General features: G+C 38.5%; 1 protein-coding gene across 1 annotated transcript in view; it reads left to right on the top strand.

The window, feature by feature from the left end:
- DNAH7 (dynein axonemal heavy chain 7) overlaps positions 1-17,755 on the top strand; it is a gene marked incomplete at its 5' end in the record, with an annotated part of 161,860 nt that overhangs the window by 24,242 nt on the left and 119,863 nt on the right. Inside the window, 6 exons of the mRNA XM_083349744.1 lie at positions 8,949-9,068; positions 11,312-11,495; positions 11,973-12,152; positions 13,459-13,734; positions 15,293-15,420; positions 16,311-16,389. Of these exons, the coding sequence (XP_083205870.1) occupies positions 8,949-9,068; positions 11,312-11,495; positions 11,973-12,152; positions 13,459-13,734; positions 15,293-15,420; positions 16,311-16,389 (967 nt within the window). The remainder of the gene's footprint in view (positions 1-8,948; positions 9,069-11,311; positions 11,496-11,972; positions 12,153-13,458; positions 13,735-15,292; positions 15,421-16,310; positions 16,390-17,755) is intronic.

Genomic DNA, 17,755 nt, shown 5'->3' with positions numbered 1-17,755 from the left:
CGATGGGTCGGACACGACTTCGCAACTAACAACAACAACAACTCCTTTGATAGTTTGTCCTTTCAAACGAGGTAGAAAAATACATTCCATCTCCTTCGCAGAGCCAGTTTCACATTTAAGACTGGCATTTGATGGTGATGAACAAAATGGATGTTTTGAAATAGTAGAGGCTGTTTTGGTAATAACAGCTTATTTTCTTGGGAGAGGAATATAACTTTAGAAAAGCATTGTTTATTGTTTATAGGTGATAATCTGTAGTGCTGGTGAATACAGGACATGGCTTGTTCTTACTCTCTTGCCTTTTTTGGGGGGGGGAGGAGGGGTTCCTTCAAGTCAGTGTTGATTCCTGGTAACTGTTTGGACAAGTCCCTGCAGTTTTCTTGGCAAGATTTCAGAAGTGATTCATCATTACCATCTTCCTGGGGCTGAAAGAAAGTGACTGGCTCAAGGTCACCCAGCTGGTTTCATGCCTAACACAGGACTAGAACTTGCAGTCTACTGATTTCTACTTTGGTACCATTAACCCCTACGTCAGACTGGCTCTTGTTCTTACACTAACTACCGCTTAATTAAAAGATTATTAAAGCACACAAGGCATATCTGAGCATTAAGATGTTTGTCACATCTCTGGATGGTGCTTGGTCAGCCCCACAATTCAAAATATTTCTATCCGGGAACAGATGGATTAACAGCAATTTATTATAAAAAGTTGTTGCCTGAAATGATTGAACCCTTAAAGATTTTGTTTAATGAAATTCAGACTGGGGGCGCAGTTCCTCCATCATGGAGGACAGCTTTTGTATCGTTGATCCCAAAGGAGGATCAAGATCTTACCCAACCTAAAAATTATAGACCTATATCGCTTTTAAATACAGATTATAAGATTTTTGCTAAAGTATTGGCTAATAGATTAATGCAAGTTTTGAAACAAATGATTCATAGTGATCAATCGGGATTTATATCTGGGAGGTATATGAAATATAATGTAAGACAAATTGTTAACTTGCTTGAATATTTGGATAAGAACAACCAAGTCTCCGCAGCATTGATATTTTTGGATGCAGAGAAAGCCTTTGACCAATTGAATTGGCAATTTTTATTAAGAGTTGTTGAGGAGATGAATTTTGGAGAAGGTTTTCTACATGCTATTAAAGCTATATATCAACAACAAACTGCACAAATTATAGTTAATGGGGGATTAACAGAGACTTTTAAAATTGAAAAAGGTACAAGACAGGGTTGCCCCCTATCTCCATTATTGTTTGTTTTAACATTAGAGATTTTACTAATTAAAATTTGAGAGTCCTCTTTGATAAAGGGAATTAAAATAAAACAGAATGATTATAGATTGAGAGCTTTTGCTGATGACTTGGTTGTGACAGTATCCCAACCGTCACAGTCGGTTATAGACTTGATGGAAATTATAACTCAGTATGGTAAGGTTTCTGGGTTTAAGGTGAATAGTAATAAGACTAAGATACTATCCAAGAATTTATCTATGAGTGAAAGGGATATGTTATCTAAATTTACAGGTTTTGAAATAGTGAAGAAGGTTAAATATCTAGGAGTATATATTGCAGCCTCAAATGTAAAATTGTATAAGAATAATTATGAAACACTATGGTTGAAGGTACAAAGGGACTTAAATAATTGGAAAAAATTACAATTATCATTACTGGGAAGAATTGCAGTTGTTAAAATGAATGTTCTACCAAAGTTTCTCTTTCTGTTTCAGATGATACTTATATTGAAAAAGGATGCCAACCTTGATCAATGGCAGAAGGGTATTAACAAATTTATCTGGGTGGGGAAAAAACCAAGAGTTAAATTCAAGATTTTACAAGATGCCAGGGAAAGAGGGGGACTCAAGGTGCCGAATTTGAAATTGTATTATGATGCGGTTGCCTTGACCTGGGTTAGTGATTGGCTTAATCTAACTAACAAGAGAATACTTCATCTTGAGGGATGGGATTTGGTATATGGATGGCATGCATACTTGCTTTATGATAAGAAGGTAGACAGGGCTTTTAAATCCCATATTCTTAGAAGTGCTTTATTGCGTGTCTGGAAAAAGTATTACTATAAGTTAAATTATAAAATACCGATTTGGGGAATTCCTGGACACACGATAGAGGGCGTATCTATGGGAGTGAGTATGGATATGGTTTCTTATAAGGAACTACTTAGATTGCAAGGGAATGATTGGCAACTTAAACCAGTAGAGGAGTTAAGACAAGAAAACATAAGTTACTCTTGGTTTCAACATACCCAATTGAAAGCTAGGTGGAAGTCAGATCAAAAGGTTGGCATCACAACTACAGATCAAAATTTAGTAAAGCAAATTAGAGATTCAAATTGTGCACATATAAAGAGGATATATAATGCTTTAATTGAATTGGATTCGGAAACGGAACTGGTTAAAGACTGCATGATAAAGTGGGCACAAAATATTCAGGAACCAATTTCGCTGGACACCTGGGAGATAATTTGGGTCAGAAATGTTAAATTTACCCAGGCTCAAAATTTAAGAGAAAATTTTTATAAAATGTTTTATAGATGGCATCTGGATCCCAAGAAGCTGTCCAATATGTATCCTAATGTACAGTCTAAATGCTGGAGGTGTGGTAGTTTAGAAGCTACCTATTTTCACATGTAGTGGACTTGTAGAAATATAAAAGCTTTTTGGATTAAAATTTGGTGGAACATTCAAAAGATTTTTAAGAGAAAGATAAAGTTCTCCCCGCAATTGTTTTTATTGGGCATTGTTGTACAGTAGATTGTGATGTTAAAGAAACTAACTTGATGTTGAACATGATAATGGCAGCACGGTTACTGGTGGGACAATATTGGAAGAAGGATAGTTTGCCCACTGTAGAAGAATGGGTGTTTAAAGTTTCGAATCTTGCAGAAATGTCTAAGATTTCTGCTTATCTGAAGGATCATTCACAGGAAAGATATATTTCAGTTTGGAGGAGATGGATAAATTATATTCAAAACAAATATGGAACCAAAAAGTACCATTTAGCTTATGAGTAGATTTTAGTGGGATATTGTTATTGGTACGTTGTTTGTAGTTATGTTAAAAGAGAGTTAAAGCGCATTATGAATTTGGTTAATTGTATATTATGCATAATTTTTATTTAGAATATGATTATTGTAACTATAATCCTGTATTTAGCTCTGGGAAGTGGGGGGGGAAGTGGGTGGGTTTGGGGTGGGAGGGATTTGGGGATATATTGTAAAATTTTGTTTTTGTAAAACTCTTTAATAAAAAAAAAATTCTATCTTTAAAATATTAAAAATGCCAAAATCTCATCGAAAGTCTGATCTTGAAAAAAATGGGTTTTCATGTGAGACTTGATGCAATTTCCTCATATTTAATTTTAAAAAAATAATTTATTTTTAAAAAAATACATTTTAACCCTACAAATAGTGCATTAAACTGATTTGGTCTTCACAAAATTATTATTTTTGTTGCTGTATTAGGTTTATTCATTATGATGCCATTTCCAAGATACATTGATATTGGATTAAAATGAAGATGATCCTTTTATTTTATATCTGTCCTTTGAGCTTATAAATAGTTTCACAAAGACCTTGTATTGGAAATATAAATGACAGCGATTTGTTTATTATGAGGATTTGATTTTTTAACTTCAGAGTGTGCCATGGTTGTTATCATGGCATGATATTAGAATGGGGAGATGTTTAGTATACTATGCTCTAAATGGACAAAATTTACACTATGCTCTGAATGGACAAAATTAGAAAGTCAAAACAAAACACTATATATTAACCCCACATGCATCCTCTCTATCAGGAAGAAGTAGAATTACTTGAAATAATGTAAACACTGGAAATACATCAATACTTTGGGACATATAGATAAACAAAGACTTTGCCACTGTTTATTAACAATAATGATAGCTTCAAACTTTCTGACAGCATTTCTACTTTCTGGCAATATTTATAGTTTAGGGATTGTCTGAGGGTAATGTTTTCCCCCAAAAAACGTTCTAGCCAAGTTAAAGATTCCTGAGGAGTTTGGATTCCTACACAGGATTTAGTTACATTAAACTGAACTGGTTCTTATATTAAATGAGTTGTAGATTAAGCGGGCAGCTGAATTAGAGGATCTATTAAATACCTGAGGCTGAAAGAGCAGCCTCATCCCAATCAATCAAACCACTGGATCCATGCATACATTCCATTGATTGAGCACACGGCAGCATCCTAGAGAGTAACAAATGGTGGTAATGCTCTAGAACAGACATGTCAAACACAAGGCCTGGGGGCCGGATCTGGCCCGCGAAGTGGTTTCATGTGGCCCGTGAAGCCATCCTGGAAACAGTGAAACAGCCCCTGCTGCCTTGGCCCTGGCCCAGAGACCCTCCTTCTGCCAGAGACCCTCAGATTTGTCCCACTCCTGCCCAGGCCCCCATAGGCACCCTTGACGCGAACGATGTAGAGCTGGCCATGCCCACCCAGTAGGCCATACGCACTCTAGCCACGCCCACCCAGTAGGCCACGCCCACCCAGGCCACACCCACCCGGCCCCTTGAGGGCAATCGCAATGCTGATGCGGCCCTCAATGAAATTGAGTTTGACACCCCTGCTCTAGAACATGAAGTGACTTCTGAAATGTGTTATGGTCCTGTCCAAAAGTTATTGCTGTTGACACAAAGTGAAGAAACATATCTGTGAAAAATAACAGCACTAAATTTTTCTGCTTCTGAAATGCAAAGAGTGACTGGAAGGTGGCCCAGAATAACAACACATATTGTGTTCCAGCTCTAAGTCTGCTGTTATGCTACAATGTTGAACTAAGAATAGAAAGTTCATGTGGAGCTGGCAGCGAAAGAGATAATAACAAACAGATGAAAGGCAAAGACAGGAGAGGACAAGGCAAAACAAGACAAGACTTAGGAACTGTTGGATATTCACATTTGACCTAGGAGGGGATATATAACAGGGGGAACCAGGGATCACTTTTTCTTTCCTCCTCCTCCTCCTCCTCCTCCTCCTCCTCCTCCTCCTCCTCCTCCTCCTTTTTTAAATTTCAGCTTGATTGTTGTTTCTTTGTTTTGTAAAACCGTATGTGTGTGGCTGAGGTTTACACCGATGGCATCTACTTGCTAATAAGTGGGCTGCAAATGAGACCCAAAGAAAGGTTACTTCAGAGAGGTGTAGAAGTAATGTGTATTCTGCTTGGTATTATTTCTTCCTATGGTAAAAAAAAATCTTCATAAAATTCAAATAATAAAAATGAGTAGACCTATGGAATCTCCTGGATAAAAATGCACCCAGGTTGTTTTGTATGTATGTATGTATGTATGTATGTATGTATGTATGTATGTATGTATGTATGTAATAATATGGCTGAAAGGAAGAGAGAACGTATCTCCCCTAATCATAACAGTACTCAAAGATTGACTTTCCTTTACGGTAACTATAGTTTTGGAGACTATTTATTATTTTATTTATTGCTTTATCTTTTTTGTATCCCACCTTTATCATTTTATACATAACGCAAAGCGGCAAACAAAACCAACATACCTGCCTTCTCCTATTTTCCCCACAACAATCACCCTGTGAGGTGGATGGGCTAAGAGAGAGTGGCCAGCCCAAAGTCACCCAGCTGGCTTTCATGGCTTTCGTGGCTAAGGCAGGACTTGAACTCACCAGGTTCCATTAGGTTGTATCTTATTAATTATATGTTCCATTAGTTCCTACCCCAGGCAAATGCTAATGGGTTGTAGTCATAGATGCCATAGTCAAATGAGTAATGGCCTCATTGATGAGCTTCCTCATTGCCATAAATGGGATTGAGAGTCAGCCATTTCCTGCCATTTTAGCTTACTTTGGATATTGTTAAAAATCCCCAAAGCCTGATTAGGGTCAAGGCCCTCATGGACAGAGATGACTTCTGTGTTTCATCTTGATCTATGTAGCTGTAGAGAGGGAGGGACAAAAATAAAAGAAGCAGCAAGGGGAAATTTCTAGAATAGTCCTGTTTTTGTAGGGCTGCCCTAGGCCTTCATCTCTATATCAGCAGCAGGAAGGGTGCATCATTGTTCATGCTCACGTCTATGTTTGGTTATGAGATAACTGACTGGGTTAGTTTAACTTAGCCCCAAGCAACACCTAGGGCTAAAATTAATCCATTTAGTGGTGTTACTTTACAAATTAAATCTGTCCATCATCTGGATAAGTATGTTATGTCAACATAGTTTCTTGTATGTAAAATATTTGGTTCATAGTATTCTCCTTAATTGAATATAGTTTAATGGACTTCATCTCTTTTAATGCAGGCATGTTGCAATGATCACTGGCATAAAGCAAAATATTAGATTAGTAGTACCGCAGATAGAAAATTGACAATTAAATGTGTAATTGTATAAATATTTGCCTTTCACTCCTTGTTCTCATTTTGAAAATCACTTACTCCTCACTTACTTCCCAATCTGATGTCCTTTAGACCTGCTAGATGACAACCTCTATATGCTGGCTTGGTTAGACTGGAATTGTAGCCTAGCAAGACTGGAGGGCATCTAGTTGCAGAAGATTAGTTTATTCTGTTAAGTACAGTTTATTTATTACCTCAGCTTGCAAAATGCTGGGATTGAGCAAATGAGGTTCTCATTCTATCGTGTTCAGTAATGAGATGTAAAGCTGGCTTAATATTGAATGTACGCAAACAATGATCATAATAAAGAATTCAGGAAGAACTACAGTAAGATTAATCACCAAAAATGTTCACCCGGGGCTGTTGGTGTGAAGGCAAATCAGGCAAAATGTGCTTAGCTTGTTTTGTGGAGGCAGTGCTTCATTCTGACAGCAAGAGCCCTGAAGGAGCTAATTGTTGTCAGAGAACATTATCTTTAAAATATTTCCAGAGCTATGCCTGATCAGGTTTCTGCTCCTGACTAGGAAAGGCCATGAAACATTACCATTATTCGTTTTAATCAGCAGCTGAGCCAATTTCTAAGCGTGGTATTTTTATCCCGGCAGCTCAGATTATTTTATTAACAAGTATATATTGTGGTAAAAGAAAAGAAGAGGGGAAAAAAACACGTTACCATGCTTAGTTCTGTTCTATTAAGATCTCAGATAGTAATGCCTAATAGAGCAGCTAACTGAGCTGTTCCTCTTTTTTGAGATAGAAAAGAATGAGACAGTCTATCAGATTGTTTTGGGTTTTTTTAGAAAATATGTATGTAGGCTAATCCGGTAAGATAATATCTGTTTTAATAGCTAACTTCTTTAAGAACGCTGAAACTGTCAGATTTGTTCTTTAAGCTTCCCTTATTCAGTGCACTGTGATAAATATCACTGCAAAAGAATCACATTACGCACACTTACACACACACACACACACAAATTTCTATGAAAGATAAAGTAAAAAAACAAAAAAAGAAGAGAAGAAACGCTATTTGTAATATATTGATGAATCGTAGCTTAGTCTTCCCTAAAGGGATTTTGTGATTTTGTGGTCCCCATTGCTTTTTTTCTTAAGAAGAATTTTACTCCTCTTTTCCTTAAAACGCTTAGGATGTGTGTGCGCGTGCGCATGTGCCTGCAGAGAAAGGTATCAGTGCTGAAATAGGTATGATAGTGAACAAATTCTGAGTACTCATATCCTCCATCACGTAGTTATATTTTGGCCTTGTGAGCCAGGCCAAAGCACATCCGCTGGGCCCAGTGAAGATGTTGCCACATGGCCAAGTAAATAAATGAATGGTTTTATGTTTTTTCTTTACTCAGTTTATTTTCTTATTTTTCATTAGGGGCACTGTTAGAGTCTAGACCAGGGGTAGGTTATGCTTACTCTGGAATTCTGGGAGTTGAAGTCCATCAGTCATAAAAGAGCCAAGGTTGCCTACCCCTGGTCTATACTGAGGAGGAAAGACAGATCTAGGTGTTGATCGTTTCTTGTTTTCCCTAACCTTGCGCATCCAGGATCTTTAGTAAAAATCTGTGAAACAGATGCACAATGGGCTGCAGTAAATTTCATTTCATTGGTTGAAGGCTGATGTTTTCCTGTGTCCATAAGCAAATTTAAAGGCGTTGATATTAACACTCTCCAAACAGTTGTTTGAACACAGACTTGTTAGAAGCAATAAAAGCAATTATAAGGACATGCTGTGAAGAAGAAAAAAAGATGTATAAAGATTTTTCTGAAACGTTATTTAACTAATTGATTCATCTGAAGCATATCGTTCAAACTAGATGATGTTTTCTTCGTCAATATTCACGTTACGATTTGGCAAAGCCGAAGATTGCAATCTTAAATTAACTCTTATTCATAAACTGATGGCCTGTTTTTTTTTTTACTAAATTATTTGAAAATGCTAAAATCGATTGGAAATGTAAAATCAGACACTCTGCTAAGATGACATAAAGTGTGATTGCTTCAGTTTGTATTTAGAGTATTAAACAATGGGGCTGTGCTAGGCTTCAGCTTCAAACTATAAAACGGGTCCCCAGCCCCCAGTCCATGGACCGGTATTGGGCCGCAGCATGCCAGCAACTGGTCCGCACAAACAAGCAAATCCCCATCCGTGGGATGCAGGCAGCACACAAAACTTCACATGCTCTGGTCTGTGGAAAAACCTCTCTCCACAGAACCAGTCCCTGGTGCCCAAGAGGTTGGGGATCTCTGCTCTAAAACATACTTCAGTGTGCAAGCATAGCTTTTGTCTGCAATGCTTTTGGGAGCATGGCTGCCTGAAGAAACTGCGTTCCCATGCTCTCTGCAGCATTTCTGGGAGACGGCTGCCCAGCCTTGCTAAATTACAATATTTAGTCTGATTCAGAATTCAACTGGTACCTATGGACCATGGCCATCTGTTGAAACAGATTAAATATAGAATTTCAATAACTTTATTTTTAAAAAAAGTGTTGTGAAAATATATTCAGCAGAATATTTTCCGTTGTCACTCTCACAGAGATTTGCGCTTAATTGATAAGTTAGCATTTCGCACTCGTCAAGACTCAATGGAGCTCTCACTCTTCCAGAACATGATATTAAGACAAATGGAAGCTGCCAAGGATACTCTTTTTAAAAAGTAAGTTCAAATATCTTTTTAATGATTTATGTCCCTTGGAGTGAAAGGTTAAGCACAGCTAATTTTGTGGCTGAATATTCTCAAGCTCTTTCTGAGCAGAGTGTTCTGCCAAAGCTGAAAGACTAATTTTAAGTCAGACCTGTCTGCGGCTAGACAGCCACTACCTGCCGTTAACATCAGCACATTATTTGATATTACTTGTTACATTTCTGTCTTGAGGTTTTAAATTATATGTTTATTCTTTTTGCTATTTTGATACATGTAAACCACCCAGAGTCCATGAGGGGCAAAGTAGTAGATGAATCACATACAGAAAAATAAATACCGTAAATTATTTGATAACAGTGACTCCTGATCCCCCCCCCCGAATTTTAAAAAATCTCATATTGGAGAGATTTTAACCTGCTTTAAAAAGATTCTCTTCCATAATTTTGGAATGCATTGAGTGGTTTCATTCCATGGACAGATATTCTTTTCTTAGTGAAGGGGATTCTTAATATTTTTAGGCATTTTTAGATATCCAACGTGGAGGGGCTCTGCATAGCAGATCTGAGCTAAGAATAGTATTGGGCAGAAGGGTACCAGGACATCTCATTATGTGAGAGATGAATTTATGCTTTAGTTTCAAATATGAAGCTGTGCTGGAAGCCTTGTTTAAAAAAATTTTTTTGGGGGGGGAGATTAGCAAAGCCTGTTAATAAAACTGAATGTTGTGATCCTAAAGGGTGTGAGATAAGTGATGGAGAATGTGATCTAGTCTCACACGCAAGGGCTATAGCTCAGTCCCACGCAGAAGATGGTGAGAGGGAAAGTTCGTGACCTAGACTAGGAAAAGGACAACTCACATCTTTTTTTACCTGGTAGCATTAATCACTCTTCCCTCTCTTGACCACTTTGATCCCAACAATCAGAAGGAAGGAAAAAGAAGAGGAGATGTTGTCTCCGTGCCTCAGCCATTTGGAGCTGCATTGTTCCACATTGGTAGCGTACCCCTGAATGTGGCTCTTTTGTTTTCAGCTGAAAATACTCAGCAGGGTTTGAGCTGTAGAGAAAATCCAGAAATGTAAATGCACTGCATACCAACCCTTTCAACTCATTTCAGGCGTAGAATGGTGATTTGGATTTTTGAATGGTGATTGTAAGTAAGAATGAATGAGAAACATGGACACACGTGGGTAGTTGTGGCTTATGGATTCTAAGACCTGTTGTGGCTGCAATTTTGTTATTGTAAGCCAGATGTGGAGTGAAGGAAAAGGAGAAAACCCCCCCAGCTCATTTGTGATTTTGAAGGGTAGCTGTGTTGTTGACTTTTGGAGGAAGAAAGGGAGGAGTTAATTTCCCTCTTCTGTCACACTAACATAGTTTGAGGGCAACTTTTGGAGGCTGCACCTGCTCAAGCACCTCCGGTTGGCACTGCAGTCTTCATTTTAAACTTCTTCCCAGATTGTGGACTGCCTACCATCTGGATCCCAGCAATAACCTCTAAAATCCTTCAGAGGTTGTTGAAACTAATTCCCAGCAGATCTTGCTTGCCGGCATCATTGGTAGTAAAGGAATGCCAATACTTCAGATCAGGGATTTGTGGAGAGTTACCCCTTGCCTTCTTTCTCCTTAGTGTGATGTGAACCTCTCAGAGCTGCAACCATGTTGGTATAGGCAACCCTCACTTACTGAGTGCCTCATTTAATGTAGCCTCCCATGGCCACGTGGTCATGCTTTGTGTGCTTTGCAACTGGCTTGTGAGAAACAGATTTAATAGAGAAGGGAGAATAAAATTGTAAGCTGTGATTGCACGATGCTTTGCTTTACAACCAAAGAGGAAGTGAGATTGTAAGCCTGTCACAGTCCTATGATATTTTGCTAGTGAGCATGGCACTTAAGTGACGGAGTTAGTGGTCCCAATTGTGATTGCTAAGAAAGGTCTAACTGTAGCCCTTTTAATTCCTCATTTTCCTATAATTTCCCAGTAGTATCCATGGAATAAGGACTGGATCAAAACAGGAAAGGAGATCTAGCAGCAGCAGTATAATCATGGCTTTGTCCTTTTGTACGGGCATTAATATCATGATTGCCAACCCTTTTTATGTTGAATGAACATTACGGCAAAAGAAATGCTGAAGAAGCACGGGAGTTGGCTTAAAATGTCTGGGAAACTTTGCTTTACATGTTATTAAACCATATTAAATTTTGGTAAAAGATACATTTCTGCGAATTGCAAAAACACTCCCCCCCCCTCCTATTAGGTGGTTTCCAGAAGTGCAAAATATCTATTACCAAGGCAATAAACGAAAACAGGTGCCTACCAATGCCAGCAGTGCCCAATTAGAGGCTTTCTTCAACTGTGCTGCAACCCTAATGACCCAGCAACTGCAAAGTCTAGCTTTAAATTCAATGGATGACTTCACGAATTTAATTGTGCAACCTAAGGTAAGTAAGATTTTCTGACGAGCTTACCGCTTTTCCACGTTGTTCCAGGTGTCTCTTGTAAAAAAATAATGTATTTTTTTAAAAAAGGTGAAAAAAGCAAGCCTTCTGTTTAGAAAGATAGAATGTATTCTTCTGAGACTCGACTTGGGAGGTTGATCTTTCAGGAGAAGACTTATGGTGAAGCCCAAGTAGGATTCATGTTTTCAATCAGTCAATCAATCAATCAATCAATCAATCAATCAATCAATCAATCTCTGATACTTTGAGAGCCTGATATGCTTATAGTAATGTTTTGTGCAGACATTTTTCCTCCTGCGTCACTTTGTGGACTAGCTGGCTAATCAGCATTGTGTGCTCGTAGCCAAAACAACTGACCCCATCACTCACATTCTTGTATTTTGTAATGTTCTGAGCTGCATCATTTTAAAGTATTCTCCTGTACAAGCCATGTTAATGGATTTAATTCTCTCTGAACAGAAATCTATCTATGCCTTTGAACACTCTGGATTTATAATGCGATTGATTCTTGAGAATGAAAATATTACATTTGAACCTGAGTTTAATGACTATGAAGCCATATTCATGAATATTTTTGCAATCATGGTAAAAGCTGTTAATATGTTTCCAAGAGTGGAGACCAAACTTTATTCAAAGTGGGTAAGGAGTATTCTAATTATATTACTTTTGGGGTGGTGGGGTGGTGATTGAAGAACTGCCAATTCCCACAAATTCCTTCTTGTGATTTCTGTGTACAGGGAATCCTTGATTTATGACCACAGTTGAGACTGGAATTTCTGTCGTAAGTTGTGGTTGTAAGTCGAATTGGACCTGATTTTAGGACACTTTTTGGGATAATCGTTAAGTGAATCATGTTGTTAAGTGAATCCAACTTTCCCAATGTGCATTTTTTGCTGGAAGTAGGAAAAGAAGATTGCAAATTATGATCATGTGATCACAGGACCCTGCAACCATTGTAAATGCAAGCCAGTTGCCAAGTGCCTAATTTGTGATCATGTGACTTTGGGGATGATATGACAATTGTAACTGCGAGTACAGGTCATAAGTCACCTTTTCCAAGGCTCTCAGAATTTGGTCGTTAAAAGAATGGTGATAAGTTAGGAACTACTTATATGTGCATATACCACTGTTTGGTTGGATGGCTGGGGAATTCTGGGAGTTGAAGTCCACACATCTTAAAGTTGCCAAGGTTGAAGATCACTGGCATAACCTGGATCCCGTCATGTTGCGCATCCATTTATGCATATTTCACATACATCTCTTTTATTTCTTCCAAGCAGCTAAGGAAAATAATTAAAAACAAATTAAAAATCCAAGTTACTTCCAAAGTTAAGACTAAATAATAAATCAAGCGTACATTTGAACTGTGCATGTTTACACAATAACATTAGCAGGCTTCCCTTAAGGGCTGAATTAAAATATTTCCTGTGGTTTTTTTTAAAGCAAGGTATACTGTATAATAGGATGGTAAACCACGCCGGAGTGGCCTTTCCCCCCTTGTTCCAAAATTACTAATGACAGGGAAATAATAAATTTGAACTGATGCAATAGGTTGCCAACAGTGGGGAACATTGCTATGAATAGAGTAGATGCCAGGTACTGTAAAGAGAGCACCAGCCCTTCTCAGACATGTCCTGATCAAGGGCTTGGCCGACTGAATTTTCTGCTAGTATATTGGGAATTTCCACATGAATCCTGTAGCCCAGCTTTCCCCAATCTTTTTCCCTGTGAAAGTGCCGAATAGGATTCCCATCGTTCTTTATCAGGTTGGCAGGGATGATCAGAGTTGTAGTTCAACACATCTGAGGAATACCAAGTTGGAGAAAAGCTGAAAAAGTTGCTCAGCTACATGACGTTCTGGGTAGGATTGCGTGGCTGATCTGATATTAAGTCTTTACTGATTAATTGAATTAGGAGCATAAAAGAAATTCTATTATTTTGAAAGCCTGAAAGCAAAGCCAAATCCATGAATTTGAAGCCTATCATCCTCGATGAAATTCTGGACGCACATAAGCAGAAAATTAGGAATGAGATTGCCAAGGAGAGTGTGGCACCGACTGAACATCTCAAATTGTATGATAAGTACCACGATTTGATAACCAAACAAGCAGAGCGGGATATTGATCAGTTCCTCTCCGAGGAGCACACATTTGAAGAAATAACAGCCGAAGTCGCCAGGTATCAAAGCATCCGTGAAGACATTCAGTACCACTCCAGAAAGGTAGTGTATTCACTGAATGGCAAATACCTTTTTATTTTATGTCTTCTGATACTGTATATATACAACAGGTATAGTAATTTTATGATCTGTTGTACCCATCAGCCTTCAGCCTTCCCACTCACAATCAATCAACTAGAACTATATTTAGACATAATGCTTAGGTAGGATTTTTTTCCCATCAGGACCGGTTAAAAAAATTGATCTCATTTGATCTTATAGTAGGGTCATGTATTATTAAACCAAGAATGAACAAACCACGTTATGTTTTGTCCTATGTACTGTATGAGCTCAGCCAGTGTATTCATCCTTGATATGTTTGATAAAGTATACTCTCTAACCAGTGTCCTTTGTGCCAGATCTTATGTGAAATTATAATCACTGGCATTTAAGTCAATAGTATGGAATACATGTTTCTCATCACCGAGAAGCTAACTTTGCTAGGGGTGTTATAAATGTTCTGTCTAAGATGTGCTTATCTGCTTCTATGCCAGGGGGTGAATATTGGGTATTGTGTTGTAACTGTTGGTTGGCAAGCTAATTACTCAAAAGGAATTGCTTATCCTCAATTTTTTTCAGCTGGGGGGCAGAAATGTTAACTCTGCAGTAACAAAGACCTGCATAGAACTATAGATGTGGGGAAACCACTGTCATGTGTTCCTAGCAGTCAGTTAGAATTTCTACCAACGTTATATTCATGAGATGGAACAGATTTCCTCACTTTATTTAATGTAAAAAATATAAATGTACAGAGGGCCATGAGGTACACTTATCTTGTTTAGATTTTTTTTTTTAGATTTTTCAAAATCTCCGCTTTATTAATTTTTATAAATAACTCAAGGCAATCAACATCCCTAATACTCCTTCCTCTTCCTATAACAACTCCTTCCTCTTCCCCATAACAACGACCCTGTGAGATTGCTAGAGGCCCAAAGTCACCCAGGTTGCTTTTATGCCTAAGGCGAGAGAAATCACTTCCCCCTGTGCCTGAGGGACCTGGGACAGCATCGTGCTCAGCCCCTGGCCTCTCCAAGCATGCCAAGGGAGAAATGCCATCCCTGTCGGGTGGTCCCGGTTCCAACTTCTCCTCCTCTTCCTCCTCCTCCTCCGATGGGGCCATGGCATCTGAGATCAGGGCCTGGGCAGTCTCCTTGGCTAATTGTTGACCTAGAAATGCACACTGAAAGGAGCAAATTCCAGGACTAGCCAATAAGAGCCATTTCTACTTGGCACTGTATAATCCATGATCTGAGTTTTAATCTTTTTTATTCAAAGTATTATGTGGGCTGCTATCAAAGTCCTCCATCTCTTTCAGTTCATTATAAGCCATGCAACTGAAAGGCCTCACAGCTCTTATCTCTTTTGTGATGGGAGTATCGCACAATTGCTGTGAATAGGAAGCCAGCCATCTATTTTTAATAATACACTGCTGCTGATGACCTGGCATCAGGAACAAAACAGAACAAAAGCTCGATCTCCCTTGGGATTTTTTGTAATACTTGGAGAATTTATTTTTGATTTTTTGCTGGCAATTCTTTTCTCATCACTGCTTGTGTTCTAGTGTATTCGTCTAGGAATGTTTGAGTTACATTGCGATGAACTGATCAGATCACTGGCAAAACGAGCTGATTCAATTTGCTCCAAAATCATTGGCAAAATGTTCAAAGATCATCAAGATCTAAACACAAGGTAAATGTCTTATTTAGAAGGATGCAAATAAGTGTAGCTCTGATACAGTTGTGGTTGCAGGCAGCAAATCGTTCTCAACAATTGATGCCTGCAGATGGGAATATGTATTCCAGTTTCTTGAATTACATCCTATCTGTTCTGAAATAGTTGTATTGTGGGTCCAGAATGGTGTCCAGATACATATGTACATGGGAAATGGTTAAATGCTTGCAAGATTCTTTATAAACATGTTCTATTTCTGCCACAAGAAATATAGTATCTTTATCTTATTATGTATTATATGTATTTCATTCAAATAGCTCAGTTATAATTGCTAGAACCTGTTGTGTAGGCATGGAGGGAATGAACTCTCTTCTCTCCTTTGTGTAATTTCTGATCTGTTCACATTTGCTCAGGTTAGCAATAGGATAACAACTTATTTTTCTTTTCATTGAGGCAGCTCTGTTCTCTTTCCTTGCGGCTTTCCACAAAGCTATGGCCTGCATTTTTATTTCAATAATAGAGGCCAGGAAGTGGGGAGTGTAGACTGGTTCTTTTTGTCACTTTATTTGATTGATTAGAAATTCAGGATGGTGTATTTTGTACTCCCTCCTCTGTTTTTGTTTTTCTCCACGAGCACAACCCCCGTACTTCAGATTGGTCTGAACAAGATTCACTGCCCCAAATCTCCCAATGAGTTTCTGTGGCGAAGGGAGGACTTGAACCTGACTCTTCCCACTTGTAGTCCAGCACATTAACCAATACCACTCTGGCACTCTGCTTACCAATTGTAACAGGCCTTCAATTTCAAGGTGTTACGATCCTGCAGGTATTGAGGTCTGTACTTTTTATGTTTGTTGCATGTGCATGTGAGATTTGAGTGCGTGACATGTTTGCTTTTCCAATTTCAGACTGTGTGATGAGTTTGAGAGGATAGCAGAAAGAGCCCTTTCCACCCCATCAAATACGCATGAATTAATGGAATTTAAGGTATGCTTTAGTGGATAAATGGGATTAAATTTACTCTTTTGAAAATGGAAAGCAAAGATTCTCTAAACTAAGCATAACGTTACGTAGTATGCGGCAGCATTTCTGGAAACAAAGCAACTCATTAAGGGGAAGTCGCCTTCCTTGATTTTTACTGAAATATTTTGCTTCTACGTTAAAATCTAATTTTACACAGTCAACAAAGCAAGGATCTTTCAAGTTATTTTAAGAGCAATGGAAAATGTTTCAAGCAAGGAGAAGCAGCCAAAAGCTCCAGGGCTGTATGAAGTCTTGGAGAGCTGTATGGCCATTGTAGCTAAAAACTGATTGTATGGTATCATACCAAATACAATGTGCAGAATGACAAAAAAAGGTACCAGAAACTCTAAATTAGACATATACTATCAAGCAACAAAGCAATACAGCTCCCAACCCACTCACCTAGGGGGAAAATGATCTTACATAAGAATGTGACAGGGTACCTCCCATTTGATATTAATATCCCATTCATTGTGGTCTTCTATTAAAAAAATTGCCATCAAATGTTACAGACTTATGGTTTCTGAAAAGTAGCCTGCATATTTTGAAACAAAACTATTTCATTGAACAAGACACACCACGGAGATAATCCAATATTTTATAAGTTGGTAATGGAGCTTTTTGAAGTATGTAATGATTGCTGTTTTGAAGATTAGGGTGAGATACTAGGCAATTTTGTAGCTAGCAAACTCCATGGGGCTATACATGGTTTTACAAATGTATTAAACAATTAATTAACTTGTTCATTTTTGTGCTAAAATCTAAAAACATACTTTAAGCGAGATAAGGTGAAGTCTTGGTCCGTAAACCTCACTTTCTGGTGTCTTTGTGGAAATGTCCAAATAATTTTCTGGCATCAGGATGGAAGGGGTTTGGCATGGAGTTATTTTTTTTGAAGGAGTCAATTTATTGGATATGAAAATGGTACTGTATCAGTTGAGAACTATAGGCTTGTAACATAGTCCATTCAGTGAGTATTCTGGGAGGCTTATGAATGTATCTCAAAATAAAATACCATTCTGAAACATAGGACATTGAACTACCATGTTTCCCCGAAAGTAAGACCCGGTCGTATATTATTTTTGCCTCCAAAAGAGGCATTAGGTCTTAATTTTGGTCGGTGTCTTATATTTTTTGTGACACCTGCCTCACCTTGCAGTGGTGGCACCAACAGCCCCATCCAGCAGGAGCCACCATGGCTGCTGGCCCACTTCTGTTGCGGCCGCTCGCAGCAGGAGGCTGTGCAGCACATCATGCCGCTGCCGCCACAACGAGGCGAGGCAGGTGGGGGAGGGGGTGGAGCTGCCCCATGCGCCCCTCACCTGCTTTC

The sequence above is a fragment of the Vipera ursinii genome, assembly GCF_947247035.1.
Source record: "Vipera ursinii genome assembly, chromosome: 1".
In the NCBI taxonomy this organism is placed as follows: domain Eukaryota; kingdom Metazoa; phylum Chordata; class Lepidosauria; order Squamata; family Viperidae; genus Vipera; species Vipera ursinii.
The sequence above is the reverse complement of the archived record's forward strand: the minus strand, read 5'-3'. Positions and strand labels throughout refer to the sequence as shown.